This window comes from Salmo salar, chromosome 06, assembly GCF_965601325.2.
Source record: "Salmo salar chromosome 06, fSalSal1, whole genome shotgun sequence".
Taxonomy (NCBI): Eukaryota; Metazoa; Chordata; class Actinopteri; order Salmoniformes; family Salmonidae; genus Salmo; species Salmo salar.
Genome location: NC_138296.1, coordinates 40640526 through 40659280, shown reverse-complemented (window position 1 = coordinate 40659280; position 18755 = coordinate 40640526). Strand labels below are relative to the sequence as shown.

General features: G+C 41.4%; 2 protein-coding genes across 19 annotated transcripts in view; one reads left to right on the top strand and one right to left on the bottom strand.

Annotated features, from left to right (window-relative positions):
- The window catches only part of LOC106593504 (ELAV-like protein 3), a 19666-nt gene extending 11723 nt beyond the window's left edge, over positions 1–7943 (top strand). For 3 of the 17 annotated variants that reach the window (XM_045720484.2, XM_045720485.2, XM_045720488.2), the window contains exons 5-8: positions 673–901; positions 1055–1108; positions 1513–1551; positions 2394–7943. In XM_045720484.2, coding sequence (XP_045576440.1) covers positions 673–901; positions 1055–1108; positions 1513–1551; positions 2394–2742 — 671 coding nt within the window. In that variant the 3' untranslated portion in view covers positions 2743–7943. The remainder of the gene's footprint in view (positions 1–672; positions 902–1054; positions 1109–1512; positions 1552–2393) is intronic. The other 14 variants (XM_045720493.2, XM_045720497.2, XM_045720496.2 and 11 more) reach the window with 9 other exon arrangements.
- On the bottom strand, positions 7826–18755 carry LOC106607221 (glucosidase 2 subunit beta). 2 transcript variants are annotated; one of them, XM_014203953.3, is made up of 18 exons: positions 18653–18755; positions 18108–18248; positions 17779–17895; positions 17557–17652; positions 17407–17464; positions 17141–17258; positions 16811–16940; positions 14224–14308; positions 14050–14128; positions 11289–11372; positions 10931–11110; positions 10737–10824; positions 10457–10526; positions 10149–10238; positions 9940–10014; positions 9691–9790; positions 9270–9432; positions 7826–8406 (listed from the first exon to the last, which is right to left on the bottom strand). In XM_014203953.3, exons 2-17 carry the CDS (start codon positions 18205–18207, stop codon positions 9286–9288), a joined length of 1617 nt encoding a protein of 538 aa, XP_014059428.1. In that variant the 5' UTR covers positions 18208–18248; positions 18653–18755; the 3' UTR covers positions 7826–8406; positions 9270–9285. The 2 variants fall into 2 exon arrangements, with proteins under 2 accessions (XP_014059428.1, XP_014059429.1); XM_014203954.3 differs by lacking the exon at positions 18653–18755 and adding an exon at positions 18564–18623.

The window sequence follows — 18755 nt, the reverse complement described above, 5'->3', positions numbered from 1 at the left end:
CCCATGACCTACTCTAACGTACCCCTGACCTACCCTAACTCTACTCTAACGTACCCATAACCTACTCTAACGTACCCATGACCTACCCTACTCTACTTTAACATACCCCTAACCTAACCTACCCTAACTCTACTCTAACATACCCCTGACCTACCCTAACTCCACTCTAACGTACCCCTGACCTATACTAACTCTACTCTAACATACCCCTGACCTACCCTACCCTAACTCTACTCTAACGAACCCCTGACCTACACTAACACTACTCTAACGTACCCCTGACCTACACTAACTCTACTCTAACATACCCCTGATCTACCCTAACTGTACTATAACGTACCCCTGACCTACCCTAACTCTAACCTACCCTACCCTAACTCTACTCTAACGTACCCCTGACGTACCATAATTCTACTCTAACATACCCCTGACCTACCCTAACTCTACTCTAACGTACCCCTGACGTACCATAACTGTACTCTAACGTACCCCTGACCTACCCTAATTCTACCCTAACATACCCCTGACCTACCATGGACTTATTATCCTTACCTACTCTAACTTACCTCCCCCTAACCAACTGTAACCCTACTCTAACCTTTCCCATCTCATTGGACCAAGTCATGACTCACCCCTCAGGTGCTAACATTAGCTTGCTTTCTGACCCCGGAGCAGGTATATCGCGAGGAGTGGGCTTCATCCGGTTTGACAAGCGGAACGAGGCGGAAGAGGCCATCAAGGGCCTGAACGGCCAAAAGCCCCTGGGCGCAGCCGAACCCATCACGGTGAAGTTTGCCAACAACCCCAGCCAGAAGACGGGCCAGGCCCTGCTCACCCAGCTGTACCAGACCGCTGCACGCCGCTACACTGGCCCTCTGCACCACCAGACTCAGCGCTTCAGGTACTGCCCCCACCACCACCCAATCCCTGCTCTGACCTGTCTGTCATCTGACCCGACACACCTGTCCTGCTGGAACGAGCACTACGGCGCTCGCTCATCCTATCTTCCTCTCTTTCTCTCCCTCTTTTTTCTTGACTTTCTTTTAAACTGCAGCCTCATCCCTCCATTTGGAAAGGGACCAGATCCAAATAACAGCACAAAACCAATGTAAGAGACCCCCAATGTATCAAAGCACAAATCAAATGAAAACAAAGCAAAGTGCTCCAAACCAGTCAAATAACATAGTATCTACTAAACAAGAGGAAGAAATGACATTTAAATGAATCAGACAATGCAGATCTCCAACACACACACACACACACACACACACTTATCTGCACACTACCAAACTGATTTGCATAGTGCGTTGTTGTGGTTCGCCAAGGCTAGGACATGCGCTCTGTGATGGGTTGCTGTTGGGATAGACAGAGTGCTCCTCTACAGTACAGTGAAGGGTGCCCTCTGGAGGCCAGCAGGCAGAGGAGCAGAAGCTACATGTGAAAAGGCCTTCCTCCTCTCAGACCTCACCACTAACGTCTCCACCCCCTTCATTTCTCCCTCTTGCGTTGCAGACTCGACAATTTACTAAACGCCAGCTACGGAGTCAAGAGGTAAATGCCAAAGGTGTACTTTGTAAAATAAAAAAAGATACAAAAAAAGAATACATCCATGCCTAAGAACAAACCTCAAACAAAGTGACTGGAATACCACCTGCTGCCTTCACCTTGAAATGACAGATTCTGAAAATATTCCCTAATTCCCAATTCACACTGCCCATTAAACTGAGAAGTTATGTAACAACCAGTCCAGACAGTACAACAAATCTAAATATGCTAGGCAGTGTCTAGGGTTGTCTAACAGCAGGGTATTCTGGCATGGCTTTGTTTATAATCTTTTGGTTTGATTACGTAATGGAACCTATGTGTGTGTATTTCTTTATGAACTAACATTATCAGTTTCGGTTTTGCTTTAATGTCCCTTTTTTTCCACCAGCATGGACATACCAGATTGCATTTGCGTCTTCTTCTGTTTGCTCCAATTTTCCTATGATTTGATTCGAATTTGCTTTCATCCCTCTCTAGGTTTCTGTGTTTTGTTCAATATTGTGATTTCCGTTAAACATTGTGATTTCTGTGTCTAATTTTCGCAGAGGCTTTGGTCAGCAGAGACTATGACTAAAATATGCAGAGCGTGGGTGTTTGTGTGTCATAGAAGCACAGTGTGCTGTTTTGTGTGGAAGCAGGTAGTCTGGAACCACTGTGGTGCCCTGCCCACACATATATTTATCTATCTACTCACTGCAGAAAAAGTGGGGATGGAGATCGATTGGGTCACCAGACAGACTCCATGCCCCTCCGACTACCAAGCCTTCAGCGCATATCATAGCTAGAAACATGGCCAGTATATAGAGAGATGATTGCTGGGTGGAACTTCAGAATGACACCCAATGTAGTTCTCCCTCTCTCCTTCCTAGGTTCTCCCCCATCACCATCGACAGCATGACCAGCCTGGCGGGAGTCAACCTGACCGGGCCCACTGGAGCCGGCTGGTGCATCTTCGTCTACAACCTATCGCCCGAGGCTGACGAAAGCGTCCTGTGGCAGCTGTTCGGGCCCTTCGGCGCCGTCACAAACGTCAAGGTCATCCGTGACTTCACCACCAACAAATGTAAGGGCTTCGGCTTCGTCACCATGACCAACTACGACGAGGCAGCCATGGCCATCGCTAGTCTCAACGGCTACCGCTTGGGAGACCGCGTGCTGCAGGTCTCCTTCAAGACCAGCAAGCAACACAAGGCCTGAGAGAGAGAGAGCTGCTAGCTGACGCCAGCTCCTTCAGCCAGCAGGGAGCGCCACTGAGCTCCCTGTTACTATCACTCTACATGGGCCTGGACTGAGTCTCTCTCTCTGATGCACACTCACCCATACACAGCCCTATACACATACATACACACGCTATCAGACATGCACACACTACTAGACATATTTACACATACAAACATACACAAAGTCAGAGTTTCAAACAAATACACTAGTAGAGTTTTTCTTTTCTCTTTACACAACATGCTAGTCCTTCCCTACATTTGCCTGGATTGAATTAGTGGGGGTGCGTTGGGTAGTTGGTCTCAGGGGGTGGGGGTAAGAGGCCTCGATGAGGGAGACAGTCTAACGAATGTGACAGAGAATGTGTGCTGAGTGCTTTGATTGAATTCAGGCAAATAATGACAAAAACTGCTGAAACAAAATGATCAAAAATCTAAAATGAACTACAAATATGTGCAATTTAAACCCCAAACTCTTACCCCACGAACTATCCCATTATCTTGCTGGAGAGAGTGTAGTCACTTTTTTTTTACACTTGGGCATTTTGAATCGGCGATTTTTTTTAGATCAAAGAAGATTAATTAAAAACAGTGTTCTCTTATATACGTATATTAAAATATAACTATATATTCAATATTTAAGGTGGTTATAATAGCCGAGTATGTAAGCATTTTCTAGAAACTTTGACTACTGTTTCCTGGCTCAACATTAGGTAGGTTGTGACTAGCTTTAGGGCAGTTTCTCTGCCCTATTAAGGACAGATCCAATACGATTTAGGTTATCAAACTGAACAGATACTGGTCACAAAGACAAGCAGCCTGAAGGCCACCAGAATTACACAACAGTCACACATCAGCCCTGTTAGGGGGAAAACAACACTAGAATACTGAACATCACTGACATCTCAGAATCGCCTCTGTATTTTTTCACTCTGGTTCTTCCGTTCAGAGTAGAATGGATGGATTCCACCACAAACAGAGCTGTCTGTGTGAACAACGTAGAACATTGTCCCAGCTAGTGTTCCCATGGAGACAGTGTTCATGTACAATTCTCTGAGAGACTAGGGACCGTGAGTTTAGAGCAAAGTCATTTCACCAAATCACAGAGCCACTTTACCAAAACACCCAACCAGATATAACACCCCCCCAAGGGAATGAGAAGGTTTTTACAATTCAGTGGAAATTATTGGCCTGGCTAGGTAGGATCAACATCACCATTACGCACAGATCAGATCGAGAGGACGGTAGTTTTGACTTAGGTTGAGATTCCGTCATGACTCTGAGCAGTGATATCTCCTCACTGAGTCCTAGAGGGTGAGACAGCTTCTTACCTATTCCTCAGTTTACTAAACACTCCTCAGTTTCATTCAGACCCCTTATATGACACTTTATAGAAGCTCCTGAGAATCAGTTTCTAATCACTCTCATTATAACCCTGCCTGCCCTGTCAAAATAGAAGAAACCAAGCCTGCAGAAACCAACAGTGACAAGTTTGTTTATCTCACATTGGAAACTTAAAAAGTAATTTTTGTTGATTTGCAACATCTGATCGGTACTATCACCTAGCTGGAATTGAAAGAATATCAACAAACCCATGGAAATAATTTATGACACCCCTTCATGAAAATATAACGACAAAATAGTCTTGGTGACTGTCTGTTAGAAACATCTGACAAGACATTTCATGGAGAGAGATAGGATTACAATATAAAGACATCTGCATATAATAGATTAAATAAGGTAAAGTGTGTTCAAGACATTTTTGATTTTCTAAATAACGCTGTGTTAGCCAAAGAGGACTACCATCTCTTTGAAAGGATTACTTTAGAGATAAATCTATTTTTATACATACAAAAGAACAAGACCTGAATTTTTACAGATTCTTAAAACTCTGAAAAACTGGGACACCGCATGGCTGTATTTTAAGCCCTTTGATCTTTGAGAGAGAGGGAGGAGTGCGTGCATGCGGTGTATAGGTGGGGGTCGAGGGAAGGGGGCGATGAAGAAACGTTCTCACACAACCTTACTTTTTCAACCACAACCTATAAACAAACTATTGAAATAGCAACAAAAAAATAAACACAAACAAAGACATCGGAATAGAACAAATACACATCAACACAAACCAATTCAATGATTAGGCATCAAACGTTACAGAGACAAATCTGCATTACTAATAGTGCAATCTTTGAGTGTAAACTAGACAAACACATATCACTTTCTCTCAAGTTGCGTACAGTCAGTGTTGCTTCAATGATTGTACAGTGAAGTGTTATCGCTTTCACAGGAGACACTTGAATCAGGCTGCAGTAAAGACAGTCAGTCAGGCCCAATGATTTGTCCTCACAGACACCTTGGGCTGGTTCGAAACAGAAAGGCTTGAAGTAGATTCTCAATAAAGCGTCCTTTCAATGCAAAGATGATTAGGTATATTTGAATGAAGATTTAGCCAAAGAATTTGGAATATGAGAGTCAATAAGAAATAATTCAGTCTATACTATTACTAACTGTTCCCCTGATAATTCTTCTATAAACATTATCATTTATTGCATGAAGATCCCTTATCATTTTAAATCCCCATAGCTCTTGCAGAAATATCTGTTGTTCATATCAAATTATATCAGAATGGACTAATATCTTTTGGTTAACATATCTGTTGAGTAGATATAATTTAGCCCATTTGCACAGGTGCTTACCACAAACCCACAACAATGTAAACAAAGAATTCACCTTTCAGCAAAAACCATGACAGTTCCACACAAGTGTCTCTTGAACCTCAATACTGTAATACTCACACCATCCGCTCACAACAGGAACAATTAATCAGAGTATGACAGCATTGTTTCAGTTTAACCCTCAGCCTCTGTCTAACTCTGACCATTCCATTTCTTACTGTGCCCCAGTAGTAAATTGGTGACGTGCCAACCAAAACAAACATGAAATGTCATACATTAACACCTGGTCATAATCTAACTCCACACCTCCCTTCCCCATTCAATTAGTTGTGCCCATAGTCAAGAGAAGGTAGCACAGTAGGACTGATACAGCAACACTTTAAAAGACCAGATGTGAATCTTGGGAACAGAACAGCAAATAGGCCACGTTGTTGAGCTGCAGTTGAAGTAGTCCCACTGGTGATATGGGGTAGAGTTCCAGCCCAGTTCCCCCACACACTAGACCAACAGGCCCTAGGCCACACCCTAGAGCAACAACAGGCCCTAGGCCACACCCTAGAGCAACAACAGGCCCTAGGCCACACCCTAGACCAACAACAGGCCCTAGGCCACACCCTAGACTAGAGTAACAACAAACTGTCCCATCTTACACAGCCAATACAGAGACCCTCTTCTCTTCCCACACCTAGGTATGGTAGAGAGCCAAGGACAATGGCAGGAGACAAATGTACTGCACCGCTTGAGCAACAATAAATAATCATCTAAAAAGACAAAAAAACTTTCCTATGGAACAGTAAGTGCAATGTGCTTTGTTTTTATATTGACTGAGAACAAAAAGATATATATATTTTTTAAAAGAAAAAGAAATTAAACATCACACTGAAATGGTTTGCGGAAAAGGCGGAAGGATCAAATGTAAAGAAATCTAAGTGTTAATGCACCGATTCATTAAATAGAATCAAACAAGCACCGATGGAGAGCTCTGAAAATGTCCACAATCCCAGCCCTGGATTAGTGCTCTGAACATGCAAGCTAAAACTAACCGCATATTATTATTGGGTGAATAAAAAGAGCAATTCAATTGAAAAGACCTTGAAAGGGATACTGTCTAATATATCATCAGTTTTAGCCCATGTCGATTTTAGAATATCATTTTTCCTGTAATTTATTGATTTTCTTTTACATATCAAGACTCACATGTTAACTTAGCGTATTTGTGTTGTTGACGTTACCATATAGGACACACATGGGTCCAAGATTTTATTTGGTTGCTTTGATTGGGTATTTTTTTTTTCTTCATTCCATTATTTAATTAGTTGCAGTTCTTAGTGTATGCAGATTTTAGACTTAGTTAGAACTTTATTTCAATCAAAACGTGTTCAATTGTGTTTGTAAAAGTCTGTGGTAGCTTTTGTTGCAACATAAATAATTTAAACAGAAAAAATTCAAGATAGCGCCAACAAACTTGTATTATTTGGGCGACTTTAAGCTTGTAGTTTTAACTTATTGTTAACTTAAAAACTATTTATTATTATTGCCTCGTATAAAGTATGTTTTGTGTATATTTATGGTTTATTTCATTATATTTGCAAGTTTAAAAGATTTTAAGTTTGCCAAAATTGTGGTTACATTTTCTTTCTTAAAAAGGGAACAAATAGATTAAAAAACAGCTTTAGAAGTACAATTTGGAAATGTTCTCCATAGTCAAAGAATGCACTGCTATATTTAACTAATTGAAGTGTATAAACATACATGCTGTGTGCTAGATGTTATGCCTTTACTGCCTGTGTTCTGTTTGTCTTGTTAAATGAAAACCTTTTGATTATTTAATCTAATCACAGTCTTGTTTTTCCAGCCACTGAGAACCCTGGGGAGTGTCAGTCAGGACATGGGCTGGGCCTGGGGTGTGGCCTATTGTAGGCTCCAGGGCAGAGCCTGGACCTTAGGCAGTGCCTGAGGCTCCATGTGTACTCAGCATGCTTTCCCTCCTACTGCTGCTGAACAGAAGTACTGTAGTTATTAGAAGGACCATAGTACAGAACTCCGACATGACATCTGAGTTCTATGTACAGTAGTTCCAACAGCAGCCAGGAGGAAAGCATCGTTGGGGGTTACTCATATAGGAAAGGGCTCAGTGGTTCTTCTGTTTCTCGACCAACTGTATTTTGTGTCTATTTATTTAGAAGAGGGGACACAGAGTAACTTAGTGACGTTCTTCTTACAACATTTTCCTGGAATGGTAGAACAAATCAAAGGAGAAAATGATCAAAACAGATCTACTGGCATCAATGTATCAATGTCAGTAGGAAGATATCAAAATCTCATACTTCCAAACATGACCAAATGAACAATGACAAAATGTAACAAAGAAAATAATAAACCTTTCAGTTTAGTTTAGGATATTTATTACTGGGATTTCAGCTGAAGACGCTTGAAGACTTTTTCATGGAATTGTTTAATTATTTGTACTTTACATGCCAGAAAAAATAAAAGGTTACAAATCTGAGTGACCCATGTTGTTTTTACAAGATGATATTGAGCGATGTTGTCGTTTCCAGAGGGTAACAATGCAAAACCATTGATGCACATAAGACAAACTGCCATCGTCATAATGCACATCATTGGCATAATCATCTACTGTAGTATTAGAGCCAACAGAGCATAGTTAACATTATACTGACTCTCCTGCTTAGATAGAGTACAACTCTTGTTGATTGGCAAAGTAGAACACAGGAGAAAACGATTCAGCATATTCAAATTCGACTTCTTTTTGTTGTTGTTAATGGAATGACTATTTTTGAATCTAATTGAAACACTAACCCTAGACAAACAAGTTAAAGCAACAGACAAGTAGGAGTAAATAACACACAACCATTTTGAATCTTCATCTTCCAGTTTGTGAATCCAGAGCAGCAGCTGGTTGTTGCAGAACAGGGTGGGAGGCTAGCACGTAGTCAATAAAGAGAAACCTGAGACAGAAATTACCATGTTATTTTCAAGCAGAAGTGACAAGAAATCGTCTCAGAAACAAAATGGTTTTGACCGCTTGGAAATGTCGCAGTGCCTTACTCATCAAATGTTTGCTTTTGCCATCGTGAAATTACCAACTTAATCCTTTTGATGTAAAAATGATCAAATACATGTGCAAGGATGTCCTACCAAGTCAAGACTGGCTCCTTGCACAATGCATGTCTTCCTTTGTCCTGTTAACATCTTCTGTTTCAGTGTCTTCTCATTTTCCTGTTGCCTCCTTGCTTTGTGTACAGTAGCTAGCATTTCATTTATTTTACATTTTGAAATGTAACCTTTAACTAGGCAAGTCAGTTAAGCACAAACTCTTATTAACAATGACGGCCTACACTTATTTGCACTGTTTTAAATTAAGCTACTCGTCCAGAGTTAAGCTACTCGACCAGATGAGGGAAGTAAGCATTATCTAGATTGGCTCGTCCTACTAGGTGGACTTGAATGCCATTTATGTCAGATCTATTTGAAGATAAATGCAGCAAAATGTTGACTAAACACCCAAACACTTCTCCCCTGCACAAATACAACTATGTGGGCTGGAGCCAACAGTTGAAACAATGTTTCTAAGTTAGCTAGTGAGAGTGCAAGCTCAAGACAGACATACAGAGTAGAGTGATGATTGAAAGACAAGCTGAAGTTTAAAAAATGTATGTATTAAAACAATAATGAAGGTCATTTCCCCCCCCAGTGGTTGTTGTCCATAATTAAACAATTACCGTGCCAGGCCTAACATGTGCAGTATTTATAGACAGTTGATATCCACATGTAATTATAAAGTGCTCCACTGGGCCTGGCTTGTAGGTACCTGTTGGTGGGGAGCGCTACAGCTCTGTGTGTCCGTGCAGGACTTCGTCCAGGCTGGCTGGCTCCTGGCACACGGCGGGGGTGATGAACTCCATGAGGTACTCACAGCGACTGGGCTCTGACGTGGATGTCACCACCGTCTCCTTCCCACACGTCAGCTTCACCTGACCCACACAGAGGGACAACATTAACCCTTCACTATATTCACAGGACATGTCGTGGGTCAGCAGTACCTCAAGAGTAGGGACTTGTGCACTTATTAGTGTGCACAGATTGTGTGAATTATCATGCATATTCCCCCACTCAGCACCGCATGAAACGCGATTTGACTTCTAACGCTTCATATGCTCTCAGCAAATTAGACTGTCAAAGGTGCAGCATTGGGCTGGGAGGGAAGTGGACTGGAGAAGATAGAGACTTACTGTGGTGGACCTGTTGGGTCCCTGCCAGCACCCCTGCCCATGGTCATACTTCATCACGGAGTATAAATTGTCTTCAGGACCAGCCCATTGTCCCCACAAGCTACAACGAGGACAGAGAGAGAGAGAGAGAGAGAGAGAGAGAGAGAGAGAGAGAATGACCACTAACATTCCTAATGGTTTTAGAAGGACCACAGTCATTTGAACAGTTAAAGGCTCTGGTAAAATGAAGTGAAGAGGAGGTTCTCTTACCCAAGGTTGGTCTCTGAACCCCCAAACTTAGGTTTCTGGGAGACCCTATTGAATGGACACAGCCTGTAGATGTACCTGATGAAAAAGAGGGGCACAGTCTTAGATTTAATCTTTGGCAGACTCAAACAGTTTCACATTAACACATTATTTCTCTCACGAAGGCAGAGACAGACTACGGGTATTTATAAAGATAAATGAAGTATACGTACTCGCTTGTGGATAATTCGTAGCACTGGCTGTAGAGGTATGCAAATTCTGCACTTGGCCCAAAGTCAAAACCAATCTCCTTCTCAAGGTTCCTGCAGAACCAAATAAATTCAGGATCACATATTAATGATTGACTTGCAGACGCAGGGTATATTCATTTGTGTTTTCAAACCTAATAATGCAACCTGCACTTGTATGCCTGTGTAGTGTTTGCATGTTGAGTATCATCCTGAGATGTTTTTGTGTTGCAAGGACAAACAGAGTTGTTGCCAAAGCCAGCAGAGATTAAGCATGGTGGTTGCCAACTCACTTCATTTGATCGTCCACTTCCCGGAGAGCCTTCTCAGCTTCATCAAAATCATCCCTGGCTTTCTGGGCAGCTGAGGAACAAAGACAACAAAGCACAACCTCAAAAGGACAGACCAATGAGACATACAATTCCACAGCACAGAAATAAATCACAATTCAGACATTTACGCCTAATATCATTTGAGCCACCTACTTTGTATATTCAGACAAACACAAATTGTGTCCCTGTTTAAGGTAGTGCGGGACTAAGCCCAGAATGTAAAACAGATGAATGTATGCACCATCAATAAGGCTCTGGGTCTCTGTGTCGTACGGTGGCATGGACACCTCATCCTCTCTTTTCTCTGGGGTCTGCACGGTGGGAGGGACCTGATAATCAAACACGCGTTATGTTACTGGGACAACTGACCACCCAAGCCCTCCAATACTAGCCTAGCTCAGGCCCTTCCGCTCCAATGTGAGGATTGCCAACTACCTTCTCTTCCTCCTCCTCCTCCTCGTGATCATCATCTTCCTCATCGTCCTCCACATCCTCCTCCTCTCCAGCGTAATCCTCGGGGTAGTGGTCAGAGTCATGGTCAGAGACAAAGTCCCTAGTCTCCTCCTCCTGGGGGGTCTCTCCTGGGGCAGGGGGGTCCGACTGGCCCAGAGACACCTACACGGTCACATCAACCAAATCACACACACTTATATAGCCCTTTAAAGCACATTTCGCACAAAGTGCTCGACAGTAATCCAGCCTAGACACCCAATCTGATGCTCCAGGACACAGACCATTCTACTAGGATATGGAAATGACTGTGGAACATAAGAAGTGTTCATGTGGTGCTGACCTCTGACAGGTACTTGTCTTTGATGCTGCTCCACACAGTTTCAAATGTAGACGTGTCCACTTTGTCTGCTCCTCCCAGCAATCCCTGTGGGAATGGTTTAGGAAATCAGAAAAATGGTAAGACATCTATCTTGAAATATATCTTTTTTTTTTATCTTAATAAGACCAAGATAAACTATCTTACTGCACTGGCAGATCATGTGCTCATTTTAACCTACAAAGGCTCAATACAAGTCAGAATATCTTGATACAAAACAAATGATCTTGATGTATTTTCTGGGCAACTCAAAACAAGTAAATGCAAATGCTTTGGGTAAGCAAGATTATTTTACTCACAGATTAATGAAGTCAAAATAAGAAGTAGTTAATGTGAACTTAACTCACAGCAAAAAAATGTAAAGAAAGCAATCAAATGTAATTTGTTGCCTACTTTACTGCAAATGACACTCAAATCCTGAGAAGAAAAAAAACAATACACTAATATTGCAGTAAGCCATAACAGCCTTTATAATATATTTCTTGTGACCACATACATTGAAGTCAGAAGTTTACACACACTTTGGTTGGAGTCATTAAAACTCGTTTTTTAACCACTCCAAAAACTTCTTGTTAAACTATAGTTTTGGCAAGTCGGTTAGGACATCTACTTTGTGCATGACACAAGTCATTTTCCCAACAATTGTTTACAGACAGAATATTTCACTATCACAATTCCAGTGGGTCAGAAGTTTACATACACCAAGTTGACTGTGCCTTTAAACAGCTTGGAAAATTCCCCAAAATGATGTTATGGCTTTAGAAGCTTCTGATAGGCTAATTGATATCATTTGAGTCATTTGGAGGTGTACCTGTGGATGTATTTCAAGGCCTACCTTCAAACTCAGTGCCTCTTTGCTTGACCTCATTGGAAAAAAAAATCTAAAATCAAAATCAGCCAAGACCTCAGAAAAAATAAAATTGTAGACCTCCACAAGTCTGGTTCATCCTTGGGAGCAATTTCCAAACGCCTTAAGGTACCACGTTTATCTGTACAAACAATAGTACGCAAGTACAAACACCATGAGACCACGCAGGAAGGAGACGTGTTCTGTCTCCTAGAGATGAACGTATTTTGGTGCAAAAAGTGCAAATCAATCCCAGAACAGCACCTATATCCACAGTAAAATGAGTGCTATATCGACATAACCTAAAAGGCCGCTGAGCAAGGAAGAAGCCACTGCTCCAAAACCACCATAAAAAAATCCAGACTACGGTTTGCAACTGCACATGGGGACAAAGATCGTACTTTTTTGAGAAATGTCCTCTGGTCTGATGAAACAAAAATAGAACTGTTTGGCCATAATGACCATCGTTATGTTTGTAAGAAAAAGGGGGAGGCTTTTTCAGCATCATGTTGTGGGGGTGCTTTGCTGCAGGAGGGACTGGTGCACTTCACAAAATAGATGGCATCATGAGGGAGGAAAATTTTGCAGATATATTGAAGCAACATCTCAAGACATCAATCAGGAAGTTAAAGCTTGGGTCTTCCAAATGGACAATGACTAAGCATACTTCCAAAGTTGCGGCAAAATGGCTTAAGGACAACAAAGTCAAGGTATTGGAGTGGCCATCACAAAGCCCTGACCTCAACCCTATAGAACATTTGTGGGAAGAACTGAAAAAGCATGTGCGAGCAAGGAGGCCTACAAACCTGACTCAGTTACACCAGCTTTGTCAGGAGGAATGGGCCAAAATTCACCCAACTTATTGTGGGAAGCTACCCAAAACGTTTGACCCAAGTTAAACAATTTAAAGACAATGCTACCAAATACTAATTGAGTGCATGTAAACTTCAGACCCACTGGGAATGTGATGAAAGAAATAAATCACTCTCAACTATTATTCTGACATTTCACATTTTTAAAATAAAAGTGGTGATCCTAACTGACCTAAGACAGGGAATTTTTACTAAGATTAAATGACAGGAATTGTGAAAAACTGAGTTTAAATATATTTGGCTAAGGTGTATGTAAACTTCTGACTTCAACTGTAAATATTGCACTTGTGAAACAATCTTAAAGTAGAAATAGAGTGAAACAAACAGGCATTCTATTTTTGCTCTATTATAGTGGCCACTACAGTAGACATTGATCAAGTGCACAAGGCTACATGTGTGCAAATATAACGTTCACCGAGTAAAAAAATGTAATAATCCCCCCCCCCCCCCCCCCACAAGTGTTACTGTAAAGTTCAACACTACAAAAGCAATATCTTTGGGCTACACTGCACATTATTACATTGTACACTTTATGCCTGTGGACATCTGTTCTACAATGTGCCAGCACAGCATGATACCCTTTGTTGGCATAATTGATCTCTTTCAGGCAGAGAGTACACGTGGCATACCCCTTTCATCCACTGTATTGAAAAAGTGAGAAAGTGTGTGCTGTTCCATTCACCTCTACAGTGGCATCCAGCTTAAGCCAGGCCCAGCTCCACTCAACATTTTAACAAGCAACGCCTCATTTTCACCTAATTCTCTCATTCTGAAAATTAACCACATACTGTAGAAGGAAAACATTAGTTCACAGATAGCTAGTTAACATTTCACACAGACTGCCAAGGTCCAGTAAGCAGCTAACGCGTTGTAACTTGAGGAACGGCAAGGAGTCGTATAACGTTACCAGTTAATACTATAGCGAATTGGTTAGGTCACTAACGTTAACTAGCTAATGTTAGAAATTATTCTCTTGACTTGGGGAGGAAGATGACAGACATCTTACCTGAGTCTCTGTTTCTGTCAGAGAGCCATCTGAATCTGGATCCAGCTCTAGATGGGACTGCAGCTCAGCCACAGAAACACTGGGAATAACAAAAACACCGTGTTAGTCACTCACTGAGTCAAACTGAAATCTCTGAATATCTCCAACGCTGACAGTTACACACTACACACTCACTAGCCGTCTGCGTCATCATCCAGCTCAAGAAAAGCCTCAGCCATTCTAGTTTTGTCCTTCTCCATACGGATGAGTTCCTTTTGTTCTGAAACAGACAAAATCAAATCAATCACATACAACTTAGAGAAATCTTCAACAGGACTTTTGTAATTGACTTCCAAATCATTAAGTTAACTACATCAAATATGTTGAAAAATATATCTGACTGGAGAGACGATTTGCAGTGGGCATTTCACAACATTTAACAATATTTCTGTTTTTTAACTATACCCTAACTATATGAATATACTTAAATACCTTGGTTTTACCGAACAGCACAAAAACACCTTTTTTGTGAAGAAAACAAATACATTGAGAGAATTGTGCATAGGTCAACTTCTCTAGGGTAGGGGGCAGTATTTTCACGGCCGGATGAAAAACGTACCCAAATTAAACGGCCTCCTCACTCAGAAGGTAGGATATGCATATTATTAGTAGATTTGGATAGAAAACGCTGACGTTTCCAAAACTGTTTGAATGATGTCTGTGAGTATAACAGAACTCATATGGTAGGCAAAAACCTGAGAAAAATACAACCAGGAAATGAAAATCTGATGCCTTTAGTTTTTTCAAGTCCTTGCCTTTCTAACACACAGCGAGTTTGGGTTCATTTTGCACTTCCTAAGGCTTCCACTAGATGTCAACAGTCTTTAGAAAGTTGTTTGAGGCTTTTGCGGTAAACACAGACCGAACAAGAAGGCTGGGAAGTTGGTGACTCAGAAAATTATATGAGTTCATTGCGCGCATTCACGTGAGAAGATACCTGTGTTCCAAAACGTTTTTCAAGACATTGCAATGGTCCGGTTGTAATATTATTGAAGTTAAAATGGCCCTAAAGATTGATGCTATACAACGTTTGAACGAACGTAAATATAACTTTTTTTTTACTTTGTCGTGACATTTTCCTCACGCTACCTACATTTTGAGTAGCTTACTGAACGCGCAAACAACATGGAGTTATTTGGACATAAATTATGAACTTTATCGAACAAAACATTTATTGTGGACCTGGGATTCCTGGAAGTGCCTTCTGATGAAGATTATTAAAGTGAATATTTCTAATGCTATTTATGCATTTAGATGACTCAAATGGCGGGTATCTGTAATTGCCTGATGTTTTTTTCTGAGCGCAGTACTCAGATTATTGCAAAGTGTACTTTCCCAGTAAAGTTATTTTGAAATCTGTCAAAGCGATTGCATTCAGGAGATGTTAATCTATAATTCTTTGAATAACAGTTTAATATTTTATCAACGTTTATAATGAGCATTTTTGTAAATTGTTGTGCTGATTCACCGGAAGTTTTGGGGGAAATACATTTTCTGAACGTCATGCGCCAATGTAAAATGTTTTTTTTGGATATACCGTAAATTCCGGACTATAAGCCGCAACTTTTTCCCACGCTTTGAACCCCGCGGCTTAAACAATGACGCGGCTAATATATGGATTTTTCCCGCTTTTAATCCCCCCCCCCCCCCCCAAAAAAAACATTCTGTGACGTGCTCAGTTTTTTGGCGGCATGAAGCTTTCATTAGACCAATGAAATTGCCGAACGGGTTAAGGTCAAACAACTTTTTTGTTTACTGTTTAGATTAAATCGAGCGCTCTCAAACTTCCCATCATTCTGATTACGGTAGTCATTTTGTCACCCTCATCATGGCAAAGACACGGAGAAATGCATATAATGCAGCTTTCAAGTTGAAGGCGATTGATCTGGCTGTTGGAAAAGGAAATAGAGCTGCTGCACGGGAGCTTGGTCTTAATGAGTCGATGATAAGACGTTGGAAACAGCAGCGTGAGGAATTGACTCAGTGCAAAAAGACAACTAAAGCTTACTGCAATTTTTTTTTTTTTTACAAGCCGTGTTTCGTTAAAGCCTATTTTTTTTTTTTACAAGCCGTGTTTCGTTAAAGCCTATTTATTTTTGTTACAAGCCGTGTTTCGTTAAAGCCTGTGTAAAGTTCATTTGTTTCAATGTACCGGTAGGCACCTGCGGTTTATAGACATGTGTGGCTTATTTATGTTCAAAATATATATATAATATTTTATTTTTTTTTATTCAGTGGGTGCGGCTTATATTCAGGTGCGCTTAATAGTCCGGAAATTACGGTAAATATGAACTTGATAGAACAAAAAAAAATGCATGTATTGTCTAACATAATGTCCTAGGAGTGGCATCTGATGAAGATTCTCAAAGGTTAGTGCATAATTTTAACTGGTTTTCTGCTTTTGGTGACGCCTGTTCTTGCATTGGAAATGTCTGTAATTTTTTGTCCATGTACTGTCCTAACATAATCTAACTTCATGCTTTCGCCGTAAAGTCTTTTTGAAATCGGACAACGTGGTTGGATTCAGGAGAGGTTTGTCTTTCAAATGGTGTAAAATAGTCATATATGTTTGAGAACTTTGAATTATGACATTTTGTAGTTTTGAATTTGGCGCTCTGATTTTTCACTGGCTATTGAATAGTGTGAACCGTGGGTGGGACTTTATCGTCCCACCTACCCTAGAGGTTAAAAGCAGAGAGATAATGGTTTCCAGTGTACTTACCCTCCCATGCCTTCAGGTGGCGCTCTTTAGCCTCTTTCTCTGGATCCTCCGCTGTTTCTTTCACAGTCCTAAGAGCCTCCACCTTCTCCTCCAGACCCTTCTTACTACCCTGCAGCTCAGTCAACTTGCCCTGCACAAACGCATGGATGGAAGTATTTACAAAAAACCTTTGAAACATACAAAGTCTTGTCATTTCATGAACACGTTCAACAGCAAGGATTTATACCAGTCCCTCTATATATGAAATGGTCTCTGTATAGGCCCTAGCCATTTCCGCTGCCTAATCAACACCAAATACATCTACTACCCTTTGGTTGGTTAGTCTCTCACCTGTTTGTCCTCCTGTCCCCTTTTAGCTTCATGTATCAGTTGTTGTTTGAGCATAAAGCCTTCCTTGGTGATCTCAGCCATTATCTGCAGACTCTCCCTCTCCTTGCGCCCCATCTCCCTAGGGGTCACACAGCCAACACAATCAGTCTTCACACACACATACTGGGCACACACTGGAGGAATCATTCGGCAACACAAAGGCCAATGTTAGTGTTGTAGTCAATATTAAATGTTTGCAGAATTGTGTACGTTTTACTAATGCTCACCTGCAGGTGTTTTGACAAGTGACACCACTGTTGTACTCGTCTGTCGTGTCACAGCAATCTGAGGAGAGAACACACTTCATGAGCACTTACAAAACAATTCTGAGAACGGGATGACTGATCCATGGAAAGATACTGTGATGATGTTCTTACCACAGATGCCGTCGTTGATCCGGGAGGAAGGGATGAAGGCGGGTCTGAAGCCAGCGTTGGTGCAGTGGAAGCTGCCGTTGGGGCAGGCAGCAGTACCTGTGGGAAAAATGCAAAGACATTCATTACAGTCAAGACCTTAGTGATAACTGTGCACAGTAGTGTGTAGTGTCTTGATAGTGGGTTCAGTCTGGCTTTATTGATGAGAAGTGAGCGATAGTGTACCTGGTTCATCCGAGCCATCCCTGCAGTCGCAGTAGTCATCGTTGACCCGGTCAAAGGGGATGGTGCTGGAGCCATCCAAACAGGTAAAGGGCTTGTTCTCCTCATAGAACTGTCTCTCTGTCAGGATCGATGGGGACAGGTAAGGGTTGGGTACATAAGAGCACATCTGAGAGACAATGCACACCTGCCAGGTTAAAATCCATGCTCACAATGGGATTCTGAAAGCTAAAATAGCATAGACTGCAATAGACTAGGCCTACCTCACTGGCTGTGATGAGAACCATAACGTTATTGGTCTGAATTCGGGTTAGAATCAGATGCCAACTCACTTGATAGTGGTACTCCGCGTGGACGCTGGATCTCTACCGCTGCGCCAGTGGGCATCGCCAAAGCCAAGCTCATCAACAACAGTAGAAGCGCACAAGACATGATGCAGTATCAACGGGGCCCAGCTACACTTTCAAGAATTCCTGCAAACACAACTCAAGGCATTAGACAATGTACTTGAACCCAATACAGCTAGTCCTCAGACACACCATCATTCACAACATTGAAAGTCGGCCCCATATGAAACCTCTGATACAATGCGTTAGAAAGACATTTTCAGAATCATTTAGTCATAATTCAATACATGTAACGATAGGTAACGTTAAATGAACTAAGTAACGTTAAGTTAGCTAATGAAGGACTACAGTAGTAGTAGCTAGCTATCACCGGTCTTAATTTAACGGGGGAAAACTTCCTTTTGAACAAAATTTATGATTGTCGTATATGGAATAAAGTACCATGTTCACAATAAAATGTGAAAAAAGTGCTAAAAACACTTCAACATATCGTTATTTTCGAAGTAAAAATATGACTAATCAATCATTACCTCTCTTCCGCAATGCTTCAGGAAACGTCTCGTGCGCTCATGCACTGTAGTGTTTTCCTCTGATTGGACTAGCTCTCGAATCCGACCTGTGATTGGAGAATAC